The sequence below is a fragment of the Malaya genurostris genome, chromosome 3 (assembly GCF_030247185.1).
Source record: "Malaya genurostris strain Urasoe2022 chromosome 3, Malgen_1.1, whole genome shotgun sequence".
Taxonomy (NCBI): domain Eukaryota; kingdom Metazoa; phylum Arthropoda; class Insecta; order Diptera; family Culicidae; genus Malaya; species Malaya genurostris.
Window position 1 is genome coordinate 197,283,667 of NC_080572.1, and position 27,894 is coordinate 197,311,560.

General features: G+C 36.6%; 1 protein-coding gene and 1 long non-coding RNA gene across 3 annotated transcripts; one reads left to right on the forward strand and one right to left on the reverse strand.

Annotated features, from left to right (window-relative positions):
* Window positions 1–249: 249 nt before the first annotated feature.
* LOC131436713 (D-aspartate oxidase) lies at window positions 250–27,026 on the reverse strand. Of its 2 annotated transcripts, XM_058605583.1 has the most exons (6): window positions 26,886–27,026; window positions 26,106–26,240; window positions 12,115–12,322; window positions 4,357–4,480; window positions 910–1,055; window positions 250–849 (listed from the first exon to the last, which is right to left on the reverse strand). In XM_058605583.1, the coding sequence occupies exons 3-6, from the start codon at window positions 12,300–12,302 to the stop codon at window positions 303–305; spliced, it is 1,005 nt and encodes a 334-aa protein (XP_058461566.1). In that variant the 5' UTR covers window positions 12,303–12,322; window positions 26,106–26,240; window positions 26,886–27,026; the 3' UTR covers window positions 250–302. The 2 variants fall into 2 exon arrangements, with proteins under 2 accessions (XP_058461566.1, XP_058461565.1); XM_058605582.1 differs by lacking the exon at window positions 26,886–27,026 and having other exon boundaries at window positions 26,106–26,363.
* Window positions 26,450–27,308, forward strand: LOC131436714 (uncharacterized). Its single transcript, XR_009230661.1, has 2 exons — window positions 26,450–26,865; window positions 26,924–27,308. It is a non-coding gene; the product is annotated as an uncharacterized LOC131436714 (long non-coding RNA).
* The last annotated feature ends 586 nt before the right edge of the window (window positions 27,309–27,894 follow it).

A 27,894-nucleotide genomic window follows, 5' to 3' on the forward strand; every position in this document is an offset into this window, starting at 1 on the left:
ATCGCCATGTTGCTGGTTGGAGTTATAATCTTGACACCCCTGTGGTACATTATTTCGCTATTTTGTACACAACAAAAGTCTACAAATGCTCGAGGTTGCTGTCTAAGATACACGATTATTTTTTCGATGTTTTAGCTCGACGAAAGATGGCATTTGATTTGACAGTTGGCCACTATGTTATAAGCCGCTCATGTATTTTAATCCACACCAGATATTCAGTAATTTGATACAAAACATAATAATACACAATTTTAAGAGAAATCATATGCATTTATCTGTTATATATAAAAAAAGTTTAATTTTCACAATTTGCTATTGCTCTTAAACATATCAGACACCAATCGAGCAGCGTAAATCGCCGTTCCTGGGGCTGTTGTTACCCCATAGCCACCGTGTCCGTAGTTGTGAACCACTTTCAAACGTCCCGTGGCGGTTTCGACCAATTCAGTGTCCACTCGCACCGGGTCTCGATGAGGTCTCAAGCCCACTGCTTCTCTGATAACAGGCGCACCCTTTAGACTAGGCAACAATGCTTCACATCTCTCCCTGATTGCTGCTGAGTCGTGTTTGCATAGTTCCGAATTATAACTATCAAAATTACGACAACCTCCCAGCGTGACACCCTGAAAACCGGGAATGATATAGGTATCGTAGTCCGCGTAGAAAGCTGTCTTCACCCAGGAAGCCTTCACTTTGATCACTTGGCCTCGTATAGGTACAAGTTTGTAATCTCCACACAATTGTTTCGCTCCCATACCGGTGCAGTTAACGACAACGTCGAACTTTCCATTAAGCTTCGAAAAATTGTCTATTTTCCCTGTTACAATTCGACCTCCGTTCCGTAGTATTCTATTGAAGAACCGGGGGTTTAGTGAAATAGTAAATGTAAATGAGAGCAAAAATCCTTACCTTTTTGTAGCCCATGGTTGAAACAGCCTACATTCAGTCAGAATCGTAGTGAAGAATGATCCATACTTCCACTCACCGGGGCACAGCTTCAGTTCCGATTCAGTCGCGGAACGGTACAACGGGACCACTTTTTCAATGTAATGATTCTAAAACAGACAACCGAATATTTAAACATTTTATTCACAACAATACAACCAATTTGATCTTCTATATAGTTTCCGAAACTTTGTGAAATTTCGTTATTCAGTACAAAAATCGACAATATAGTGTATTTATGTCGCACTGATAAGAATCAATAAAACAACAAAGTTTACAATGTACCGAAGTTCGTAGAGTTTCTAGATCATTTCTGATAGGCGGCTTTAAAAAGTTTGTTTTCGAATATATTTAAATGGATTCTGAAGATCAAGAAATGAAATTTCGTCAAATTTCGATAAATGTGTTATTAGCATATAAGATATAATTTCAAACGGAACTCCTAAAAATCACTAAGGAGTTCCTTTTTTTTTTTGATCCTGTAATATTATTAATTCACTTAAATTTATTTATTTTGATTTCTGTTAGTGAAATCTTAGTAAAGTAAATATACTACTTAGTAGCAAAACATTCATTGAAATGCATGCCAAATGGTAAAACTTTTGGACTCATCTTACAAATGATCAATTGTTATAGCAGTCAAACAGATCGCACACGACTTATCTAAATCCAATTAACACCAAACAAATCGAAATAAAACAAATTTTTATATTTCACTCACAATGTTTTCTTCAATTCTACCAGCACTAAACACGCTAGTGTAAATAACTCATACAGTTTAAGTAGTGAACAATTGTTACAAGCCCGGTAATGAAAACGTCAAAAAGTATCCCAGTGAATGAACCGGTAATACTCAGGAATTCTCAATTCTGATGAAATAATCTTTTTTTGATATTTCGAGTTTATTCATCAGTGTATTCTCCCTGAAGAGCAATAAAATTCTTCGGCTGACTGTCGATTTGACTCAGGCGTATAATGATGAAACCATGTTTCATCCACTGTAACGTATCGATGCAAAATTCCAATTCATTGCGCTTAAACATGGTCGAACACTCTTCTGAACCAGACATACGTTGATGTTTTTTGGTCACCTGTTATTCATGTTAAAGTGCTCATTATACTGATAGAAATTTGCACGATCGATTCATATGTAAACAGCACTTCGATTTAATGTAGTTTTCGCTTGAGAAAACTGAAACTGACCCAGGGTAGTTTCATTAAACAAACACTTTTCACGAAACTGTTTTGATTTCGCACTTAGCAATGAGGGTTTGAGCAAACCTGATATAAAAGCCAGGTTCGAAATTGACTCGATTTTCAGTTCAACAACGTTGAAACTAGGTTCGAAACCGGCTTCAAACAAACGATTTGGTAGTAGTTAGAGTGGAAACTGGGTTAGGTTTGGCATCCAGCGAAAACGACATAAGGATCATATGTAAACCAAGTTCACTTGTGCTGGTAATCTGTGTATTACGTACATTTTATTTGGTACGTATGTCATAGATCTGAACTCTTACCTGTCGCTACCTAATTTTGGGTCAAAACCTACCCAAAATCAACTATAGCGCAATAAAACAGTTAGCTACACTGCTTCAATGTATTTGTATAAAATCGCGCTACACAAAATAAATAAAACTAAATATTTTCTGTTAAAAAAGCAGTTTTCCGAAAAAATAAATAGTTTTACGACAACCTTCCATATACATTGCCTTTCGCGTGTCAAAATGAAAGTTCCTATTTTACGGGATTACTAGTAGAATGTATGTAAATCTTTATTTCGCAATAATTTCTGCAAGAGAAAACCCATATAGGAATGTGTTTGTTGCTAATCAAATGTGTTAGTGGAAGTAAGCTGAAACTGAAATAATTTTTCTCGGGCAGTTTATAGAAAAACCGAAGAGTTTTAGACTAAGATTTTCGCTTTTCTTGAATTTCAATTCTAAACAGTATGAACTGATTAATTTTTCAACCATATGGGAGATTTATAGATTTAAATAAGGAAAAAAAAGCACAGGAATTCGTTTTTATGCACACATTGTTGGCATTACTTATACGTTTGCTAAGTGTTTTGCTCCTTAATATGTTTCAGTTTCGAAGATAACGCTTTTTGGGGGTGCAATTTGCCACTTTAATGTCATGAGTTTGACACACCCCGGTGGCACGATTGTCATCTGCATACAATTGGCTTGAAGCCGAAAATTTTGGTTCTAGTTCGCTGTCAAATGCTGTGTTTAAGCAGTGTTCCCATTTTTCTTCATGCAGTTGCACCAACATAAGGAAACGATTTCGATGGAATATAATCAAATTGTAATAAACCACAATTTCTTTTTCTTATTCAAAAAGAGGTCAAATTACTTGTTTTATAGAGAATACTAGACTAGAGTTATATTTGTATTGGGGTTGAAGAAATCAACTTTTGGCACAAGGGTGGTTTGATTGTATGGTATGAACGTAGCTTAACATATTGTTCACAACAATGCCACCAAAACAAAATGCGTCGGTTTCAGGAACCAGCTTCCATAGCAGGGGAGTGATTTTACACCGTTGCTTTGAAGAATTTTGACCGATTCAGCTACCCCATTGGCATATTGTCGCAAAACTGAAATGTAGAGGCGCTGCTTGTTTAGAGATGATACTTTCAGCAAGAGCTGTCAAATCGGTAGGAAAATTTCTAATTACTCCATCTTTTCAACGATTTCTTATGAAAACGGGCAAATTCATTTGAAAAATTATAGTAGGAGTTGAAGAAAATGTTTTTACTCTGAGGGGGTAATGTTGATCTTAATTCATTGTGCGAAATCTACCGTTTATTCAGAATGGAGCATTAAACTTGGTTTGATACCATTTTCCAAATGCCTGAAAATTACAAACAAAGTATCCAAAATAAATAGTACTCGATCGCTATACATTCTAGTACCTGAGTACATTACCCTGGTTTTTGTTTAAAAAAAATGTTGATCCGAAAAAACCTAACCTTACCCAATTTCACACATTTCTGAAGATTTTCCATGTTTAATCGTAGATTACACTGAAAAAAAGTAGTAGTTATCACTTTGAAATCGATTTTCTTCTACTCCGAGTGTACTTTTATTGCTGATATCTATTTGTACTATTGAATAAATGCTGCAAATCACTACTGCCGATATGAAAATTTCTGAAAGAATCCTCCTTTTCTTGGTACCATTTTTCATTGGCAACTTGATTTTGTCATTTCCTGTAGATTACCTACCAATCGATTCGAAATGATTTTTTCGTTTCAATGTAAACATTACCAGCGTTTGTGTTTTCCTTAGAACATCAGCAATCAGAACAGATAGGCTCAAATGGGTTTTATGTATGAATTGATAATTCACTATATTGTTAATGTCACTAAGGTGGATCGTGTCTTGTTTATGTTTAAATAGAACTCACCCGTACAATTGCCGGATCGATGCTGGAGAAAATATAACCCGAAAGTTGTGTCACTCCTGCATCGATGGCATCCTCCGTTTTGCGGATATCATCCCAGTAGCGGTACGCATCAGAAATCCATTTTCTTAATTAAAATAGCATGCAATGAAAAGATAAAGCAAAAGAAACAGTTAATTAATGCCCAAAGTCAATGGAAAAACATAATTATAGTAACTGGCGATGAAAATGGAAAAAGTGGTTCATGGAAATTTTGTGCGGGTCAGTTTCGTTACTACGGTTGCACTGCACGGACCAAAATTAAGCTTGTCATTGGATGAATAAAGAAAGGCAGCAACAAATGGGCGATTGTTGAATGACTAATGATGTTCGGTCGTTAGTAGTTGTATTAGATATTTAGGAAAAGTCCCCCAGTTTTGAACCATGTTGAATCTTATAGACCGAACTAAACCAAAACGGAAGACAAAGTTCTACAATTTTTTCAGTAGAAACAAATCAAATTAGTGGTTATTGAAGCTTTCTTGACGGTAGTTGAAAAGATGTTTCAAACACGAGGACAGTCTCTACACTTCATTATCTGAGCACGTGATTTGTGAGCTATTCAATTATGTAACACAAATTAATCAGCTCTAACTCAATTTTTCCACGATGGAGGCGAAGAAGGAAAGACTTTCTGTAGGTCATGTTGCCCCAGTTTTTCTGTGCTTTCCACAAACGAACTCCACGAGAAAGCAGATTCTAGAGCGAATTTTTCATGCTGCACAAACCTTTCAAAGTGCCAGTCTGACCACCTGAAAGATTAGGGAAAACTTCTGAGAGACTTAAGCACAAAGTCCGGCACGGGTTGCGTGTCGATAATGATCTTTTCCCATTCACATTTTTTCCTTTGTTTAGCGTCATAATGTTGGTGGTTTCCGGCCAAATGGCGCCATTACATTCATTTTTCACTTTGCTGAACCTAAGAGTGCAGATGGATTTCTTGCTGTATGACGGCAGTTTGTAGTTCTCCTTCGCACATGAACACTATTTGTGTCACTATTTCTGCGTGAACGTTGACTTGCATATATGCTGATTGTTGAAAAAAAAACTAAACTGCCGGCAATTTTGAGTTGATTTATCATTTCTTGAATGAAATTCTAAAATTCCTTCTTGATTGCACTATTATGCATTTCACTTTTAGTATTTGACCTGTTCCTATTCCTTCGAGAAAAAATACCTCGAATTTGAATAAATCATGAGTGTGAAATCATACCATGTTCATAAAAATCTTGCTTCGAATTCATCTACTGCTGTGATGATGTCCTTTTTACACAGAGGATTTTCATTTGATTATTGTCCCTTTTAAATTGGTTCACTTTCTCTAGAGTTTATGGCATTCTAACAATCATCATCAAGGCTATCTACTAAACAATTAAAACAATTAAACTTCTGTGGCTGAGTCACAAAAAGGACGCTCGTGATCTAATGATTCTCGGTTCATATTTTAGCCGTTGCCGTTAGTTTCTATGCAATTCATGTGATCATGGACTTTTAAATCAAGACTCAGAGACGGGACTCGAACCTGTAGCTAGCTTCTAACCAGGGTAATTGTTTTGCCAATTATTCGAGAATGATAAGATTTTGATCGCCAATAAATCGAGCTGAATCAAATGAACATTCACTTCACTTACATGTCACTTCACATGATTTTCCCTATTACCAGTAGCACGCATAGTGAAGTGATCACTGTAGTGGAAAAAACTCATTTTTTCAACGAAATGTTGGTGGCGTGATGTTCATAATGACATCAAGTTCATCCAAATAATTACTTTTGCCTTTGAAGCGACTTCCGTACTGAGGACCTAAATTCACTTCACTCGATTTTCACCGTGTAGTGATACCGGTAATAAGGGCCAGTAGGAAGAGGTCAAGTCAGGAGAGTGTCGTTCTGCAAAATGACGCATTTTGTGAAGTATTCTGATAGTTTTTCGAGCGATAGGGGACCGGCTCTCTATTTCATCTGAGCTCCTATTTCAATCTCATCTTTTCACTTCATTACTTTGAACATGAATAATATCTTACAACGTACCTGAACCAAACTGTGGAATGTTTTAAAATGATTATTCAAGCTATTGTCACACTTTCTCATTGGAAGAAATGGTTTAAATTATTCGGTGATCGTTTTTTTTTTTCATTTATAACAAACTCACTTTTCAATTTAGGACACATTTTCGTCTAAAGATTTACAGTTGGTCATGTTTCTGAATATCTACTAATCGAAACGTCTCAAAACATGATAACTATTTCTCGCAATTACACTACTATTGAATGCTGGATGACTTCATAATTAGTAATGTTCACTTGCCAGTTGTTTAATTAACGATTAAAAACTTCAAAAATTACCCGACAAGCAATAAAAGTTTTTCACTTAGTTACATCACAGACTGTGGTTACATCTCTTATTCTTGAAGACTTTTATTGCTTGCCGGGTAATTTTTGAAGTTGACTTGATTGCGCTTTGTTTTCATCTCATTTGGTTTCGCAAAGCTGCCAAGTTTTCTCATAATGTTACAAAAAAAATGTTTTCCTTTTTTTTAAGTTCTCCAAATTAACTGCACAGTAAAATTTTCAATTTAAAACAAAAGGTAACGAAAACTATCCAAAAAATGTTAAGCGTCGAAATGATTCCAAGCTGTGTCTAAAAATACCGTGTGTTGTCTCATGGTTGGCATAAGGCCCTTTTTAAGAAAAATCCTGAAATTTTGAACCTAAGAGTGTGATAGTGCAATATTTTGGTTTTGATTGCTGTCGCCATTGCTAATTTTTGGGATGAATAAAGGTCCAACGATAGGATGAATACAAATCCTTTGAGATGAAATTAGGAATCAAGGAATGTGAATCAATTCCCAATGTGAAGCAAACCGAATTAAGCAGCAATATGAAAAAATTGTAGTGATTTTAGTGGCTAAATCAGGTTTTTAAGGTAACGTCCTTACAAATGAGATGAGCCCTTATTCTACTTGATTCAATTTAATCATTTGCTATCGGTAGCGATTACTATTCATAGTTTCCCCTGATTTGAGAAGCTCGTACTACCAGAAACCTTTATTATCCAACCTAATTCACTGCATCGTTGTTTTTCGAAGCGATTAGGTTTTGCAGTTGATGTCGATAGTTAACCAGGGTCAATCCAAATCCGTGCCCAGGAGTTTGTTTCGGGAGAGGCCTTCATAAAAAAATATTAATGCAGATTGTTTATGTGCAATTAATCCTTCGTGCGCCTTTTACAGGCGTTTTTAACAGATATTTTAAGCTTTTTCACTCGAATTGTTATCCGAGGTAGCTCCCTTACTCCGATTCGTGGAGAACGGAAGTAGCGGTTTAAAATTCCAAATTGAAACTCACATCGATTTCTCAGAGATGACTTGAGGTTTGGGAACAGATAATAGTTCGAGGAAGCTAAATCAGGTGAACAAGGTGATTTTAACCATAATAACGATGCTCGCTTAAGGTCATTTCACCGAAAGGGTCATATCTCCTGTATGTTATGTTTCCTGTATAACTAATGTGGCGCAGCCACATAATAGAAGTCAAGATGGCTTGGCGGCACAAAGCCGCCGATGCGACGCCAGCTGAGTCGGCCGCCGACCCGCCGTCAAAAGCGGCGGCCTCTTGCATACAAACCTGTAACCGCCTCGTTTGCCCGGTCTACTCAAAGCTAGGTTTCTTTGCTCCAGTTAGGTCCGAACAAGCGGTAGCGAGGTCAGACAGCACATGAACCAAAACGATGTGGCGTAGCCGCATTAGATATTTTTTCATTTTCACGTAATAAACGGAAAATACCACATACATTTGCCTGGTAGATACATCTATGCAATTGCTTTGTTACTTAGTAGCTAATAGTCAACAAGTTTTTCAATTTTCATGCAAAAAGTACAATTGTAGGTCAACAAAACGGGCGTTAACGCTATCATCTTCCATTTGTCTTTCTTTTGAATCAATTCCAATTACGATTTTAAGACTATTTCAGGATTCGGTAAAATGACTCTTTCGGTGAAATGGCTTTCGGCCAAATGGCTTTTTTTCAGCCGTCGCCACGAAGAAATCTTTTTCAAAACTAGTTTTTGGTCGATACAGTATAACAGCCACTTCTTCAAAAGGTTAACCTTGAAAATGGTAAAGATAAAGAAACTAGGTTTCCTCTATCATTGCAATATTATTCTATTATTCCCGACGACACCAACTGCCAGTGAATTATTGATTTTCACCGGCAAAGAAGCTATTTTCCATTTCATCTACTTTCGTTTCCATCAGCATATGTTCAGCCGATGGTTGTATTCTAATCTAGTTCTAAACCCGAAATCTGTCATGAGCCGGAGTGAAAATTCAAAGCCTATTTACCCCTTTCCATCAGTCCTACTTTCCAGTGTGGTTAGTACCAGTCAGTTTGCATGTCACCGAACAACGTAACAAAAGACGGGTCGACAGACATTGAAGTGGCGTGATTGTGTCTTTAATCGGTTTATTTTCGATTTTCATTATCGCCTTCCTATCATTGGGGGGTCTTCAGTATGGATTGTAGCTATTGAAAATGAGAAGGTCATCCGGGCTTCGATGGGAGTAACGATAAATAAATAAACATGTCCAGTGTAATAGCCCGAAAAGTATCCATATGTTGTATAATAATACCACAAAGAGACGATATTTCCATTTGTGCTAACTCTACATTTATTATCATGCAGGTACAGTTCGTATCTCATGTTTTCCGGAATTTCATGGTTTCGGTCTTTGGAGTATACTGAATAATTGGGTAAAAAATGGAACCAACAATCGGAGTCAGAATGGAATGAGGATTTGTAGTTAGCAAAAATTAAAAATAACAAAAACATTTGATACTTAAACGTGCTTTGAAGAAACTATAAATTATAAGAAAACTTGTTTCGCGAATAGGTCTTTAACCACTTGTCAATTTGCCGAAAGCCATTTCACCGAAACCAACAATTGTCTTAATATCGTATTGAAGTTTAGTTTTATTTATTATAGAGACGTTCAGTCGGCGGCTGGTTCGTCCCTATATCGTATTGAAAATGATTTCAAATAAACGCACTTTTTATTGATAAGAAATCGTACTCCTAGAATATATCCTACTTTGAATAACGAGATATGTCGAGTTCATGTCAAAAATAATAGACACAAATCTCCAAATATCAAGGGGAACGTGCCATTTGAGCCAAATTGTTCTGATCTTCTAAATAATTGTTTTGCGAAACTTTTCCGTGAACTACTCGCAAGTAAAAACAAATGACTAATGGCCGTGTGCTGCCGGACCTCGCGGCAGTTCGTCCTGACCTAAGGCAAGGAAATGATCCGAATAACACCTTAAAAGCTCCCATTGTTCTCAAGCGTCACAAAAATTTTGGTTCTCTGGTTCTTTAAGTGTTTCAGAACTTTTTGAGGAGAAATCACTCATTGTCGAGCTCTTCTATAAGCTACCCAAAATTAGGTCGTTATCTACTCAAACTTAGACTTGATCGTAAAAAATGAGTAACGAGCTTTGCCAAAGTTGCCATGACAACACTTTGGACAAACTAATATCGTTTTCGTTTTTGAACCTACACGCGGGAGACTCTGACTCCGAGAATTCATAGAAAAAAGAAATAATAAACAAACTCGCATGGGTGTTGTGGTGCGACCCGAGAAAATTTTCAGAGCAAAACTACGCGATTGGAGTCCGATTTAGAGCGACCGCAGGTTGCTAAAACAAACATCTCAAAAGTTTTTTGGGCGACTCTGGGTCAACTCTCGGGCTGCTCTGATCAATAAACGAAAACGGTAAAGCATTTATCTACATTTTAAGGTCATCTCTCGTTACCTAAAAATTGGAAGATGCACTTTAGTTGAATTTGGGTAAGAGTGTACGTCAAGGGGAACTTCCGTCCACCTCTTGGGTTTGTTTCCCTGTCAAATCTACAAAGACCGGGGCTAGTCCGGACACAGGGTTAAAATAAATCCAGCAATTATGGATTGACTTTGTGAACGCACTTGCATGTGACAGACAGACGTCAATTAGCTGGATGACGCTGAGTCAATTCAGTTTGGCGTCAATCGTATTCGTGTCAAATGGTGAGCGCTCCGTTCAACACTTCCGCAGTATTCAACGGATCAGTATACACGGAAAATGGCCTTAAGAGGCATCTGTTGCTAATCATTAGGAAGCACAAAGGTTCAATTTGGCTCGAAACGTGTTGGAGTGGTAACGGAGCAAATGGAGTTAATTTTGTGCCAAAAGATACGAACCCATCATATTCACGCAAGTTGAAGAAAATTTTGGTACAAATAACGATAACTCTGGCGAAAATAATCATCAAAATTTGAGGAATGAAAAGGAAGGTGCAGGCATTCAGCCTGGATTGGCGTTTCAATGCATACGGTGCTGATTTTACAAGCCAGTTGTCGTATGTTCGAGTCCCAACCTGGAAGGATTCTTATGTCGTTTTCGCTTGAGAAAACTGAAACTGATCCAGGGTAGTTTCATCAAACAAACAGTTTTAACGAGACTGTGCAAGCCTGATAAAAAAACCTGGTTCGAAACTGACTCGATTTTCAGTTCAACAACGTTAAAACTAGGTTTGAAACTAGCTTCAAACAAACGGTTTGACAGCAGTTGGGGTGGATCAAGCGAAAACGACATTAGTGTAAGTAGGATCGTTGTACTAGCCATTCAATGTCATGACCTTGTTTTGCTTTAGACATTCAGGATTGGAGACTTGAAATAGAATTTCAAACAAACAAATTTTGCAAAAGAAATCATTAGTAGTATTTTATTCCCTGCAAATTTCAAGAACATGCTTCAGTTTGGTTTGTGAACCATTTTTATCGAATACACCCTTTAATACACTTGACGCCAACATATTTGAAAAGACATCGTGCAGATAATATTAACAAAATACAACTTTTCTGCGAGTATAGTGTTGCTCATTGCCTAAATTGACTCGAAAACTACGTAAATTATCGATGACATTTACAAACCTATATCTACTAACTATCCCCATGAGCGAAATACACGAACCACCTCGCCCTGACGACGGAGCCGATCTGTCCGCCAGGTTTGTCTAACTCGGACGTACAACCGTTCCTTAGTGGTTTTGTCTATTTTTAGTGCGGGCTGTTTATATTTCCGTACCTATATTTACAGTTTATAAACACCCAATAAAATATGTGTTGCGAATAAGCGATGCTTCACTTTGGTATGCACATTCATAAATATAAACAGTCAGCATTCTCCTAGTCCGGTTTTTTTTCCTATAGAAACAATTAAAATGTTGTTTTCTCTAGTACCGTTAGCACTAAAGGCAGTAGGTATGAGAACAAATTTTGACTGATTTTCATTGAATATTGTTCAAATTCTATTTCTCCTCACACCGTACAACGAATGCCCTAGCTGTTTACACCAAATAGTGAATACATTTTACATAAATAAATAGACTTCCTAGGGCTAACGATCCGATAGATTTGGATTGAGCAGCTATTTCACCATCGGCTTATTCGATAGAATAAGACAGGTGGCCTGAAATGATACATTATGTGAAACCGTAATCGATTGATGTGCAACGACTGTAATATATAACAGTAAAACAGCGGAACTAACTGAAAGTTCAGAACTATATTCTTCAATGTCATATTTCGGTTCAGAGTACTTTGGTGTTTTATGTGAGATGTCCAACAGAATGGGAACAAACACTATGGAGTAGGTATGATAAGAAACAAAGAAATCAAACTAACCTAGTAATTTCTTCCGTCGGTCCGCAGAAACTAGTCCCAGGTCGGAACAGTCCAGCCGCCACATCACTGCAGGTGTCTTGTTCGAACCGATCCGCCACTATGGTAATGTTTGCATTGCGAAATTCCCGTTGCAATTCCAGGGCGGTAGTCAATCCGACCACTCCTGCTCCGATCACGCATAGATCCATTAGTAGGTTGTATGTTTGACCTAGTGATGAAAAAACAAAACAAATACAGTAATGCCTCATTTTAGCAGCCATACGAACCGTTTCGTTAATAATACATTCCTCGACTGTAACACATGGATCAATAAGTCCCGAGACTAACAATGGAAACAACATTTTTTTTACAAAATTTTTTTTATTCATCAACATAATCACCTTTTAGGGTGATACAATGGTTCCAACGTTTTGCCAATTTTTCAATACCATGTTTATAAAAAAAAATTATCTTTCGCTTCAAAATAAGCTTCAGTTTCAGCGATGATTTCATTGGATCATTTGAGCCAAATCTTTTTCCCTGGAGCATTTTTTTAAGATCAGCAAAGAGCCAGTAGTCATTGGGGGCTAAATCTGGCGAGTATGGGGTGTGGGGAAGCAGATAAAAGCCCAATTCGTTCAATTTCGCCCTTGTTTTCTTCGACTTGTGGCAGGGTGCATTGTCTTGATGAAAAAGGATTTTTTTCTCTGCATGTGCGGTCGTTTTTTTGCGATTTCCTCCTTCAAACGCACCAGTAAGTCAATAACAGATCGGCTGAAAAGTTCGTATCGTTTCTATGAGAGGGCGCCACTAGAATTAAATCCATACCATTTTCAGTTAGTACCAACCTTCAAAAGATACGTGTATAAATTTGACAGTTGTCTGATTATTAGTTTGTGAGATATTGCATTTTGAGTGAAGCAACTTTTGCTATTGTGAAAAAAAGGAAAAAAAGGAATTTCGTGTGTTGATGAAACACTACTTTTTGATGAAAAAAAGTGCCGCCGATACCAAAAAATGGCTTGATGAGTGTTATCCAGACTCTGCACCGGGCGAAGCAACAATTCGTAAGTGGTTTGCAAAATTTCGTACTGGTCATATGAGCACCGAAGACGATGAACGCAGTGGACGTCCAAAAGAGGCTGTTACCGATGAAAACGTGAAAAAAATCCACAAAATGATTTTCAATGACCGTAAAGTGAAGTTGATCGAGATAGCTGACACCCTAAAGATATCAAAGAAACGTATTGGACATATTATTCACGAATATTTGGATATGAGAAAGCTTTGTGCAAAATGGGTGCCGCGTGAGCTCACAATCGATCAAAAACAACAACGAATTGATGATTCTGAACAGTGTTTGGAGCTGTTATATCGAAATATAACCGATTTTTTCGTCGATATATAACAATGGACGAAACATGGCTCCATCACTTCACTCCGGAGTCCAATCGACAGTCAGCTGAGTGGGCTGCACGCGATGAACCGAACCCAAAGCGTGGAAAGACTCAACAATCGGCCGGTAAGGTTATAGCGTCTGTATTTTGGGATTCGCATGGTATAATTTTCATCGACTACCTTGAAAAGGGAAAAACCATCAACAGTGACTATTATATAGCGTTATTAGAGCGTTTGAAGGACGAAATTTCAAAAAAACGGCCTCATTTGAAGAAGAAAAAAGTTTTGTTTCATCAAGACAATGCACCGTGTCACAAGTCGATGAAAACCATTCTGAAATTCAACGAATTGGGCTTCGAATTGCTCCCTCATCCACCGTATTCTCCAGATTTGGCCCCAGTGACTTTTTCCTGTTCTCAGACCTCAAGAGAATGCTCGCTGGTAAAAAATTTAGAAGCAATGAAGAGGTAATCGCTGAAACTGAGGCCTATTTTGAGGTAAAGGACAAATCGTACTACAAAAATGGTATCGAAAAGTTGGAAGATCGCTATAATCGCTGTATCGCCTCTGATGGCAATTATGTTAAATAATAAAAACGAATGTTGGCAAAAAAATGTGTGTTTCTATTAAACGATACGAACTTTTCAGCCGAACTGTTATAATAATCACTGTTGATCGATTTACCTTTTTCGAGGTAGTCAATGAAAATCACGCCATGCGTATCCCAAAAAACTGACGCCATGACTTTGCCAGCTGACTGCTGCGTTTTCGGACGCTTCGGACGGCTTTCGCCAGCTGTGCGCCACTCAGATGACTGCCGCTTCGACTCTGGAGTGTAGTGATGTATCCATGTTTCGTCCATGGTCATGGCAATCGCGGCACCCACTTGGAAAAAACCTTTTTCATGCTCAATTTTTCATAGATAGTAAATACACTTCCATATGATATCTGTGTCATCTCAGCAATCTCACGGAGCTTCACTTTACGATCTTTCATTATAATTTTTGTCACTTCACTCACATTTTCCGGTGTAACGGCTTCCACAGGTCTACCCGAGCGTTCCGCGTCATTTGTGTCGGTACCACGTTTAAAGTCGGCGAACCACCGACAAATCGTTGCTTTTGATGGACAAGAGTCCGGATAACATTTTTTAATCCATTGTTTCGCTTGCACGGTGTTTTTACCCATTAAAAAACAATGTTTTATCAAAACACGAAACTCGTTTTTTTCCATTTTTTAAACAAACTACAAAACGACTTTACTCCAACCTCGATAACTCAGCTGTTTATGGACGGATCGACTCAAAATTTTGACCCGTTTCAAGCAAAGGTTAGTACTCTAGAAAGACGTGGTTACTGGTGTACTACGAGCGCCATCTCTGCTTTAGTCTCGGGACTTATTGATGTGTTTGTCAAGAAAACGACTGTAATTTAAGTGATGTTACTTTGGTCATTTTCAAAATGTGTTAATTTGTCATTGTACAAAGGCACAACAGTCAGCTGAGAAGGTTACGGCTTCAGTATTTTGGGAGGCACATGGTATAATCTGCAAAGACAAACAATTAACAGCAAATACGCTTTGTTAGATCGTTTGAATGAAAAAAAAAGTCCAGGAAAAACAACCTAAATTCGCGATGTTTCACCAAGACAATGTATTGATTCACAAGTTCATTGTAACGATGGTTGATATTTTCGCTCAGTCATTGCAAAAACTGAACTTAGTCATGGCGGCTTTACGTCAAACTAAAAATTAATAAATCGTTAAAAACAATTGCGGTTTGATTTTCCGTAACAATCTGCTTCTGGTAGGAAAGGGCAGACAATCAATACAACCTTCATAGGGGTCTGTCGCTGACGATGTCCAGCCAGCGACTGGCACCATTAAAGAAGGTGACAAGCGATTATAAATACACTCTCCTACTCAATGCTTGATCGGAGAAATAGGTATAAAGCGAGAGGACTAGTGTCTGATGGACAGAGAAGATGTTTGGATATAAGGTGTCGGTCGGATGACGGCCAGGATGTAGACCATGTTCGATGTACGTTGCTACTATGTCTGTGAGTTTTAGTGTGGCTAAAGCAAGATCAGAGTGGCGAAATGGTAGCGCGTATGCACGGAATGCATAAGAACGCAGGTTCGAGTCCTGTCTCTGAGCGTATCTTTTTCCAAAAATTCATCTTTGCTGTTAGTTTTTCTTTCACTTGGCTTCTCCAATATATATTTCCGCTCAGTCATTGCAAAAACATAACAAGCATGCTTTTTAAATTTGATTTATGGCAATTTATAGCTAGAATATGATTATTTTGAATCAACATCAACAATGATTTCTGTTTGATTTTAATCAAAATTTTTGTCCAGCTAAACAAAAAAAAAATTTGTTCCTGTTAATTTTATAAACTAATTTAATTTTACAATCATAGCTAAAGAAACTAACTATTTATTACATGTCAACTAAAGTTCAGTACCAGAGCTTGATTGTGCTATGTGAATAATTTGATCATCTCACGACAAAAGGGCTGAATGTCTTAGAAATATGAATCGGAATAAATATAAGCATCAAAAATTGCCTTGAGAATTAGTTTGAAAGAAATCATTTTATTCTTGAAAACAAACAAAAATCTATTATTTTAACAAGCATAAGTTTTGGTTGAAATAACGAATTGTTTTAAGTTCATTTATTTCAACTGAACAGTTTGTAAATTTAGAGCACTACAATTATTAACGTGATCTAAAGTTAGTTCATTTAAAACAAATTGTTCAAATTGAATTCATTGTGAAATTGTCGGGAACAGGAACATACAAGTAAATTTTTCATTCTTTTAATGTAAATGTTAATAAAATATTCATTGAAACAAAATCATCCACTGAAAAATACATTGTCTTGTTTTGTAATTTCAAGCAGAAATATTTGTTATATGAAACCCGACTTCCTTTTGTCACTATTTAAAAAAAATAAAATTCGTTGCATCAATCCCGTACAAAGGATTTCGTTACGGGAGGGGCCTTGATCAAACATAAAACATCTTCTTCGTGTATTTAATTCTTGGTTTAGTACCTCTGGTTTCTTAGAAGTACCGATTCAAAAATAATTAATGAACTGAAAACAAATTCGACATCGATGTATTTTTTAAAGAAATTTTCATCTATTCTACAGAGTATGTCGGTTGATGAGCGCATAGCGATTCTCGTAACGTAGTAATTGAAGACGATTCAGCCAAGGTAGTCTTCGAAGATCAAATAGGACGAAACACTTTTGACATTCGTGCCTTTTCGATCCGATCGATGTGAACTATGATACAAGGCCCAAATTTTAATTCAGTATTCCAGAATACTGCGTACTAGTGCAATATAAAACCCTCTCAGTGTCCATTTGAAGACCACCACAAGGATTTGCGATGATGCGATATATTTTTATTCATTCATGAATAGCATGAAAAGGAGTAGTCCAAGGAAGGAAATTCGTGAGGAACAGAAAGACCTCTTCTTCTTCTTCCTTACACCAATTTTTAAGTCATATTAGTTAATAGTCATACAAACATATGCCGTTTTTCATTGAAAAACACTGGTGGCGTGGATTGCTCTGGTTTTGCACTTTCGAGCAGAAATGCAACATTCTGACGGTGTTTAATTGCCATTTCTGCTCGAAAGTGCAAAACCAGAGCAATCCACGCCACCAGTGTTTTTCAATGAAAAACGGCAATAGTTCGGCGATTCCCAATTTCAGGTTTCGGAAGTAGCGATCGAAATCTTCCAAATGAAACTCACATCGATATATCTTAATATTTTGGAACAAATTAGTGCAAGGAGATCGTGAAACTTCGAGGATGCCAAATTGGGTGGATGAAAAAGCAATTGGATTCGGTATGCAATCGCTCCAATAATGCACACTAATATTATGGTTCAATTTTCATTTTTCAAACTGGTTCAATTTTCATTTTTCAAACTGACGTCCGACCTGTCTGACTGAGCATCCCTAAGCCGCTTCGGAGCATTCGTGCCAGCTTCAGTACATTGCCAGATAGTCATTCTGCTCTGTAGCGTGTAATAATGGATCTAGGGTTCGTCAACAATTACCAACTGACAACAAAAGTCAAACCGAATCTGCCTCAGCATAGCCAAACATTCTTCCGAAGTGCGCTCGCGTTCGTCTTTTTAGTCCTGAGTATGCATCCGCGGCATCTAGCGAAAATATTTTTCATCTGTAGAATCTTACTTAAGCTATGGTAAGTGCGCTCAGTGGCAGTACTAATCCTTGTGTGTTCTGTATTAATCCTTACGCGCCTTTTCTTTCCAGTCATCCAGTATGTACTATTCCATGTAATTTTGACCCCATCCTTTGTAAGCGCATCGAAAGCCCTACCGCTGCGGGCTCGATCACCATGAAACTCTCGAAACCACAATTTCTCGGTTCAATTTAAAAGAGCTCTAGACTCATAACCCGCCTTCCAAGCGAGGCCATTTTTTTTTAAATTTTTTAATATGTATAAACAATAAACGAGTAAACAGTATGTAAAAAGCAATCTATAAAGGTGTCCGATTTCGGGAGGAGCCAGGGCCCCTAGGGCCTCCTCTTTGAGTAAATGTAATGTAACGTTGCACGAAATCCAAATTTAATTATTTCTACATTGTTTTCTCTGCGGGTAAAATTGTGCCATAAACTGTTTGTCAAGCTCCTTCATTGTTACACAATCGACAACTAGAAAAATTTTTACCAGGATAGAAAACTAAGAATATGACAGAAAGTTATGTTTAGCAATGAAACAGTGTTTTGAATAAAAGGTAAGAATCGTTTTTGAATTCAACGTTAGTTATTTGACAACTGCTCGAAAACTATTAAAATATAATTCTTTTTCATGACTCTATTCGTTCAAACGTACTCTAGAGTGAAATATTTGTCTTGGGACGCGATCCGACTGGCCATTGTTTTTGGACTTGTTACTTGGTATAAACTCTTGACCTAACAAGCTCATAAACTAGGAGAAATATTTGAAAAAGAATGAAACATAATAATTAAATCTTATTTTAAAATTACAAATAACACAATATTTATAGTTTTGAAACAAAACTAATACACAGACAAGAGAGATCTGCAATGTCTGCGGTAAAGGATTGTAGGATGTCAACTTTAAATGTCGTCTACTTTAAATACAAAAAAATAAGAATGCACAGACGGCTGAATTCTCATTGAAAATCGGGTGGGTAATGTCAGAGACATAACTGGAGAATCTGAATACGAATAAAAAGGGCATGCTTCTTTCACGCTTCCGAAAATCAATAATCGTATTAGTTGAATGATTGTGTTCATATTGTAACTTCTTCGCTTCAAGAATTATCTCGGTGAATCTATATTTAAGTACAAATAACATGATTTTCCAGCCTTCAAATAAATCTCAAAAACTTACTTGTCACACCCGACCCGGAACAAGAATTATATCATTAATTAGATTCTCACCACGTCGTCTAGTTCCGTCTAACGAATAAGACGAAACGATCGACCTTTTATTCGCTTGACCATCGGGACAGATATATGCCTGACTATCTCAAAACTGTCACCTGAGTGTGAAAAAGCCTAGCAAGCTTGATGAGCTTCCCTCATTGTTTCCAAATGTTTGAGAAATCTTCATTTTTGGGTTATTTATGGTTGTCTCTTGTGAAATGTCATACACATACATGCACACATAGACATTCGGCAATCCTGTCAAGCTGAGTTGAAAAAATTACAATCTTAGGCGTCTCCCGGAGGTTTGATCAAAAGTTAATTTTCCCAACAATTCCGTATGAACTCTATTGAAAAATGAATTTAAAACTAAGTTTGAAGAAAATTTTTAAAGTTTTCCTAACCACTCTTCTGTACCACTGTGCTTTGGCAATAGTACATTGAAAACAGTACACAAGTAAGTCGCCAAAGTTCAAGAACACATAGTAAGACCTTGTCCGTAGACAAAGTGAATAATTCTCATTGGATTGTTTTGGCAGAAAAATGAATCCCATTTTCTTGAGATTACCAATGAATGCTGCTCTTTAATCAAATATTTCTAGCGTTAAATTTGGTTTCGCGTCTAATGATGAAGGAATTAAAAGAGCAGATGTTTGAGAAATCTTTCAAATGTTTTGTCTCAACCAATGGCGTGAAAAAATGTGCCAAAATTCACCTTCTTCTAAAAATAATCTCACTTGGGGAAGCGTTAATCAGAGGAGAAAACTCTACGTAACGAAGCCGCAGTGACTTTGTTTGACTCAATCTGGTCGGCTTGTGCATAGACCAACAGCAGAATTCACGGTTGTTTACTCGGATATGGTAACGAGTACCAATTATTGTGATGGACTAATAGTTTCGCTATCACGTAAAAGCATAAAGCTATATAGTGTGTGGGAAAATATTGAGTTGTCTAAAACGTATTGGATTTTGAAATTGTTTAGTACACATCTCTCAAGCCAAATGCTGTAAATCTAACTTATATTTCACATGTTTTACTAACAATGCAATAAATTGTCTAAATAGTTAGCAGTGTGTTTCCAGTCTTGATGGAATAAATCTGTTAGTCTAAAATATCTATGTAGTTCAGGAATAAATCGACTTGGTAATACCTCAATTAAATCTTCGCGTTAACCCATTCAAATTAAAACAGCCACGACGCGATTCGCCGGGAAAGTCGGGTTGAACATCTTATTCAGCCGCTGTTGCTGCGTCATTGCCTGCAGTTCCGAAACCATTGAACGCAACTTCCGCTTCCTGACTGCCGGTAGCACCGACCTCCCCGCCACGCACACCCAGCGATGAAGCCACCTTTTCCTCGTTCTTCCTCTACAGCTTCTTTAAGAACTTCTTGTCACTCAGGGTCGTCGGCCGTCCGAAACCGGGCTTTCTTTCCATGCTCTGATTGTTATCCAATAGTGCTAAGATGTTGTAGATGTCGAAACGGGCAAATCCGGTGTCCACAAAGCACTGCACGATGTCCGTTTTCGACACGGCGGGGTTCCGTTCTTTGAACGCGCACACTTCTGAACAGAGTTGCTTCGCTGTTTTTGCCATCACGGTTAGAGTTTGACTGATAGAACTGTCGAATTTTGTCTGCTAACTTATGGGTTACTATGATTGGTGCTGCATGGGTAGTTTCATCAGTGCGGGTTAAGGTAAACCCATGAACAATCAACAATTTTTGTCCATATTTATAAATGGAAACGTTAGCACTTTCCTTTCTAGCGTTTAGATATGTTTTGTCGTATAGCAAGACGAATTTATGATATCTATTTCTCGACATTTAACAGTCCATTATAGAGTAACGCTTACTTGGTCAAAACGCATCAATTATCGACTGCCAACTCAATTGTTGAAACTTAAACATTTTGTATGATACCTTTCATTCAAAGCAAAGTTTATAGAAATCGATTCAACCATCTTGGAGAAAAGTGAGTCGCATACCAATACAGACATTTTGTGAATTCGACGAACAGATTCGAATGGTATATGATACTCGGTCCTACGGGTCTTTGTTCAAAAGTACATTCATCCGGTATTTGCAAAGCCTTGTATTACATGTTTTAAAGCTAAAACCACCACTTAGTGGTGTAACGACACCTTTCTAATATCACTCATATTCTCGGATTCTTGAAAGAACACAAAAAAGTTTATTTGTGCATCAACTAGATATAATCTACAAATTGAAACAGTTCTCAGATCGGTTAGGCAATCTCTGGAAAACCGGTATGATCGGAGTCGATTCTCTATTAGTTTGTAGTTAAATGTTGAATATTTTCTACGATTTTGGAATCGTACTTCGAACGATGGTTTGACATTTTACAATCTCATCATAGTGCAATTTCGAAACCGAAATTAGTATTCGGAAAAAAATCAGAAGTTTTGTATGGAACCATAAGACCTTTGACTATCTACAATCTCCGAGAAAAGTGAATGAGATCCATTTTTGAGTACATGACTACTATTTCCGGTGCATCCGGAATCGGAAACCGAGAATCAGCATAGTCGCGATTTGGGCCTTCTGCTGACAATGACAACCGATTGAAATAGTTTCGAGCCTAGTTTAGATTTTTTTCCCGTATTTTGCTTCGCCGCTTCAAGTGACGGTATAAATTTATTAAAACTCTTCCTCTGGAAGTGCCGGAAATGGTGGCTAAGGACTTCAAAAAGCAACAGACTTCGATTTCAAATATATGGATTGACCGTTTCTCACAATTTTAGATTCAAATCGAACAACCTGTATTGCCTATCAGACTACCGGTTCTAGAGTTATAAGGTGAAGAGAGATCCAAATTCTAAGTGATGATGCAAAAATCGTACAAATTCATCTGGATCGGGCTCAGAATAGTTACTATTACTTTTGTGACGTCTCGTCAGTGGCATAACAGGTTATGTCGCCGGCTATGTTCCGGAATTTGTTTGTGTCATTTAATAAAAAAGTCTCATTGAATCTCAAGAATTGAGAGACTTTTTGGACAAACTTTTGATATTTACTAATTGTACGAGAAAGAACAACAGAGATGAAAACTACTTCGAATAGCTTGGAGGCGGCAGACAACCTCGTAATACCACGATAGTTTCTCACGTCTCACGTGTATATGATATTTTGGACGGCCCGTTTGAAGTTCATATTGTATCGCTGCCTTCTGGCTGACTTCAATGTTCCCGAAATCGAAAATATTAGAACCCGTTATAATCAGAGTCACGCGAAGAGAAAATCCGCCAATCTGGAGCCCCGGACACTGCAGGATCTGGTTATTATTTGTTTGGCAACCAGGTTAATTTGATGAACTTCAAAAGATTTTAATTTCGAATTTAAAAACGAGTTCGTGTCAGTATTCGGTTTGATTTTCTATGAGTTAATATATAAAAAAAATAAAATGAGGTGTGTTGCTAAATTTTGCGAAAATTCTTTTGATAGTTAGTTTTTTAGATTTCCTTAAAATACAAGCTTAAGAGATGAATGGATGAAATTTTGTAAACTTCATTTTTTCAAAAAAAAATTAGGCTTTTTGCTAGTTTCGAGAATTTAATCATGGTATGTCAATGTGGCATGTAAACTGACTTCTTATGTGCATTGGAATGTTCAAATTGATTAAAATGATCAATTTTGGTAGTGTAAAATGAAAATCATTGATTTACATGTTCTGTTGATTCCTTTTCTCATCCATCATAAGATTTCCGGAAGATACAAAATTAATAATTTCAATCTATCTGAACACCCTCATGCATATAAATAGACCAAAATTATCACATTCAGACTCTTTGTTCAAGAGTCTGAATGCATCATCTTTCAATACTCATATTATGCAAGATTTATAAATTTCGCTCATTTACGCTCCCCTATGTGGCTGTGGCTGATCACCATCAAAAATGATTTTCTACTCCAATCACTTCCGATCGAATCGGTAGAGATTTTTTTTGGAATTTAAATATTGACTTGACATGATTATACAAAAATCAAAATCACTTAGAGATTAAATTGTTGTGATTTCGCAACGATGATGTGTTCTTTGGCTAAGATCACTTGTGATAAAATCAGTAGTGTTTTTTTATGCACGAGATCAATGATCTTAAGATGAGTAAAGATCTTGGATCACCGATGATTTTTAGAGATTTTCTCAGCCCTGTCCACCATACATAGTAATTTAAATTTATTATATTTCGAATACAGTAACCACAACAGGATTGCGTTGAATGATTGTTGTATGTACGTATGTATGCATGTGTGAAACCAGCATCAGTATGCGTGTAGACTTACAGTAGATCCGAATTTGATTATCAGATAGCTTTCATATAATTGCTGTTAAGAAGGCTAAAAAGGGTTTTGAGAACCCGGCGCCTTCCAGCAAGAACATCCAGCCATATAATAAAGAATTTTGCTTTACCAGCTTAAACCCGCCTGATGGTTTATTTGTTAGAAGGGTGCGTCTTACTCATTTCAGACCTTCAGGGTGAAACACTATGCTTCCCCCACATAACTCAGGTCGGCAATCCACTCCATCGTCCAGTCATTCACTTGTAAGATACCCTGATGCACCCCCTGCCCTTCACCGTTGTCGATATAATTAGGCATAATACAATATAAAATAATATAGTACAATAAAACATAATATAACAAAATATGGAATAATATAGCTAACAATATAATATAATACAACATAATATGATATAAGACGATGTTTAGAATTACCATACTTACCCACCGAATTACCCGCTAAAGAAAATTAGAGTGTAGAGTATACCTTGTAACCCCAGTTTATTTTTTGATCGTACATGATTGACATTCCGTCTCACACGTTCGTTGCGCACTACTACTACCGTGATTTACTGCTGGGGTGAAGCAGAAAATTAATAGAGTAAACTTATTATAGTTTGACCGTCGAAGAAAGCACATCGCTGAAAAATAAAAGCTGTTAAATTATTGAAATCCTTTCTTACCTGTTACCGAAGAGTCCGTTAAGGGTGAAGGTGCGCGATTTTTCTCGAATAATTATATCGGACACAACAGACGATAATATATGAAATAAAATGCTATGATACAATATATAACAGGTAATACAGCAGTGTAAGTTATACTCTTCTATCCTCGCAGTACTGCAGGAAATATGATATTTCTCTTTTAAAAATAAAAAATAATAATTATGATATTAATAATAATAATAATTATTATTATATGCCATATAATGTAATATAATTCAATTAAATATATATATATATATATATATATATATATATATATATATATATATATATATATATATATATATATATATATATATATATATATATATATATATATATATATATATATATATATATATATATATATATATATATATATATATATATATATATATATATATATATATGAATAATGTAATAAACAACAAAATTATATGTTGCAATATACTACGATAAATATTGCACTTTAGGACGAGCTTTAACTTATGAGCCATTTCGCACCCTCTCATTCTGCTACTAACGCAAAAGGCGATAGCACCCAATCGACGCCGTTCTATTGACCAAATGTCATCATAAACACACAGGGAGGCATGAGATAGGAACTTATGAGGACCTTTTGTTCACTTGTAATGCAGGTGTGTTTGTCACAGAAGAAATGGCGGAATGTTCCAATCGGTATTATCGTTCGGATAAAGTGTTTATCCTAGTTGAAGCTTACCACTAAGTATAGAAAGAAATTTTGTTTCAATATTTAATGTAACATGATCCATGTTACTTGATTATCAAAACAACAATTTCAAATGAATTTGACCTTTATTTGAAAAACCATCTCTCTGAAATTTCAATAATCCAATTCCCTGGCTAATTTTTTTAGCTTTCATAACAATACTCCTCTTGAATTTTTAAGCAACATACAATGCTTATTTACTTTGCTCGTTTGGTTTAACGTTTGACGGTGCATTTCTTTCCTTTTGTATCCCTCTCCGCGCGTCTTTGATTATCACCCCTATTCTGTATTAATTAAACGAAGTAATCCGATTCTAACGAAATTCAGTATCGGGGTGTATAACAGGATCTCTAGCAAATATCTCACAAATAATCCTTTTCTATACGCCTTGGTATTACATTCCTGTAGTGAAATTTGACCTTTAGTTTCAACAGATTTCGCAGCCGATTCAGAGAGTACAGAACCCATTGCATGGCTGGTGTTACGATTCTACTGATACTACGAATCCGTTTCTATCCCATCCTCTAATAAAAACAGGAAGAATATATGATTAAAATTAGCTCATCGTTACATTCGCTATGTACTAGTTAAAATTAGATCTAAGAAAACAATATTTCTTTGATTTCCAGTGACAGGCATGCGGCAACAAACTGCACGCTGTCTGAGATGCCACAAGCGCAACATGCAGAAAAAGGATTCAGCCTTCTATTCAAACACATCCGAGAAAACCAAACATGAAAGGAAATTCAACAAGCCAAAGTACGATGCTGTTCTTTGTGAAGCATATTTGAGTAGTGTACCTCATCAGACCACCAAAGGATATTGTTAACGTGAGCATAAAATGAAAGTTTCTATAATATGTGGATAATCACTCTTAACTTAAACTCAAAATACTAATAATAGGTACTTTTGCAAAGTAGTAATGTTTGAAATATGCCATTTAAATTAAAGCCTATTGAACAATTTCAGCAATATAAAAAAAAACAGTTATTATAGTTTGCATTTTGACAAGATGTTTCGAACATTTTGTTTACATGGAACAAACAAACTGCCTAATTTTAAGTACTTCCCATCCTGTTCTGTTTCTGTTAAGTAACATTATTTTTCAAGTTATTGTTCACTTAATTTTAGCTTGCTGAACTCTGTGTTTCGACAGCAACGATTTGAAATAACTCAAAATTAATTCGTAGTCAAATAACATGTACTTTTTATTTTCTGTGTACCCGGAATACAATAATGACAGCTTAAAATCCCGTATATATCAGAATTACATAATAGTCATTCAATACCTTTCAGTGATCCAACAGTCAGTAGGTATAAAAATCCATCTTTTACCCGCTATATGTGAACAAAATATAATGAACTAGAAAAGAACAAAGCATCCTCCAGCCAACCTGTTACGATACCATAGAGTATATAGAAGCAGTGAAATGTATTGCTCACCTGTACGTCCCTTTATCCACTTCGGCTATCGATTACGGTGGGAAGCGGTGTCAGGAAATCTATCGCAGTTGTCACGCTTGAGTGTACCACAATCTTGTCGGGTTTATATAATGCGGGGTATTTTGATGATTACAACTATCAGGGAACACAAACAAAAAACACTGCTTTAGTTTTGTGACGTCATCTATTTCTACTGGCACCCGGAGAGCATAGCAGCAATCAAAGAGAAAGCTGCTTCTTGCTCCTACGAAATGTTCACAACAAGTGAGGTGTGAACGGGAGAGTAACAAGATTATTGCCGCACGAACACCATTGAACATAATCAAGCAGAATATGCGAAATATATTCAACGAAAGACTCCGTCAGTTGAATACTTGTTGGAGCAGATTGTTACCAAATAGAGATACAGAATAGCGGGCGTTTGTAGACGTGAATTAGGCGAGAAAGAGATAAGCGATGATAACAACTTTGTGTGCGCGTTTAATTTGATGGTTTCAATCATACCAAATTGATAACTGATAACGTTTTCAATAGCTATAGTGATACTAATTTCTAATAATGATCTACATCTCATCTCAACCAACTAACATGTGAAGAGATATCTATTCAATTTCATCAAAAAGGACTTCACTTCATTCTACTGATATTTGTGTCTATAATGGATAGATTTTACGTTTGCGTCTGTATCGATGTAATCTTCAGCTAAATTAACTGTGAAGTTAATGATATGACTTATCTTTACATGCTGTGAATTGTGAATGTAAGTGCATCGCAACGTACCTTTTATGTGCATCTATTAACATGTAAATTTTTCTAAGTTTCTACGTTCCCAGAATTTTTCCAGATCAAGGATCGACTCACTTCGGCAATACCAGTTCCCAGTGTTCAGGAAGCGATCAAAACGAATATTCAAAGCAAAATCTTGGTATTACATTCCTTTTGCGGAATTTGACCTTATGTTTCAACAGACTTCGCAGTTGATTCATAGCGTACAGAACCGTTGCATGGCTGGTTTCACGATTCTACTGACATTAAGAATCTTTCCGGGCTCGAACTAATTACAACTAACTTGTAACACCAGCGCTCTATGCATTGTACCGCCAACGCGATCTAAAAGTAACTAACTTTGTTTTCTCAGGGCTGGTTACCGTATACGTGATAAAGTTTGCACAATAAAACAACGTAAACATTTAAAAAAACTAATTTTTTGTTAAATTTTTTTAATGTTTTTCTCTTATAAAAAGAATATGTAATTACTGTGAAAGCCGAGTTTTTAAACGAGGCCCTGAGGGCCGAGTGTCATATGCCAATCGAATCAGTTCGTCAAGAACGCAAAATGTCTGTGTGTGTATGTACAAGAAATATGCATTTGATTTTCTCGGAGATGGTTGAACGGATTTTTATAATTTTTAATTCATATGAGAGACTTCGAAGAATGCTATTGAATTTTATCTAGATTCGGCTTCCGATTCCAGAATTACAGGGTGATAGGTGCCAAAAATATGCATTCACTATATTTTTAACAAACTCAGATTCAAATGAAAGGCCATACAGTCCCATCCCTTTAAAAAACGTCCAACGGAAGTCCTCTTTTGGTTCAATTCGTTGAACCGATGAATGTCCACACACTAAGATTCGATTCAGTTGTTCGGTAATTTATTTGACGAAAAACTTTCGGTAATCAATAGAAAATACCGATATTTCGGTACATGAACTTCATTTTACAACAATTATGCCAATTTTTACCGGACGATCAGTTTTGCGCAAGTTTTCATTACATAATTCTGTA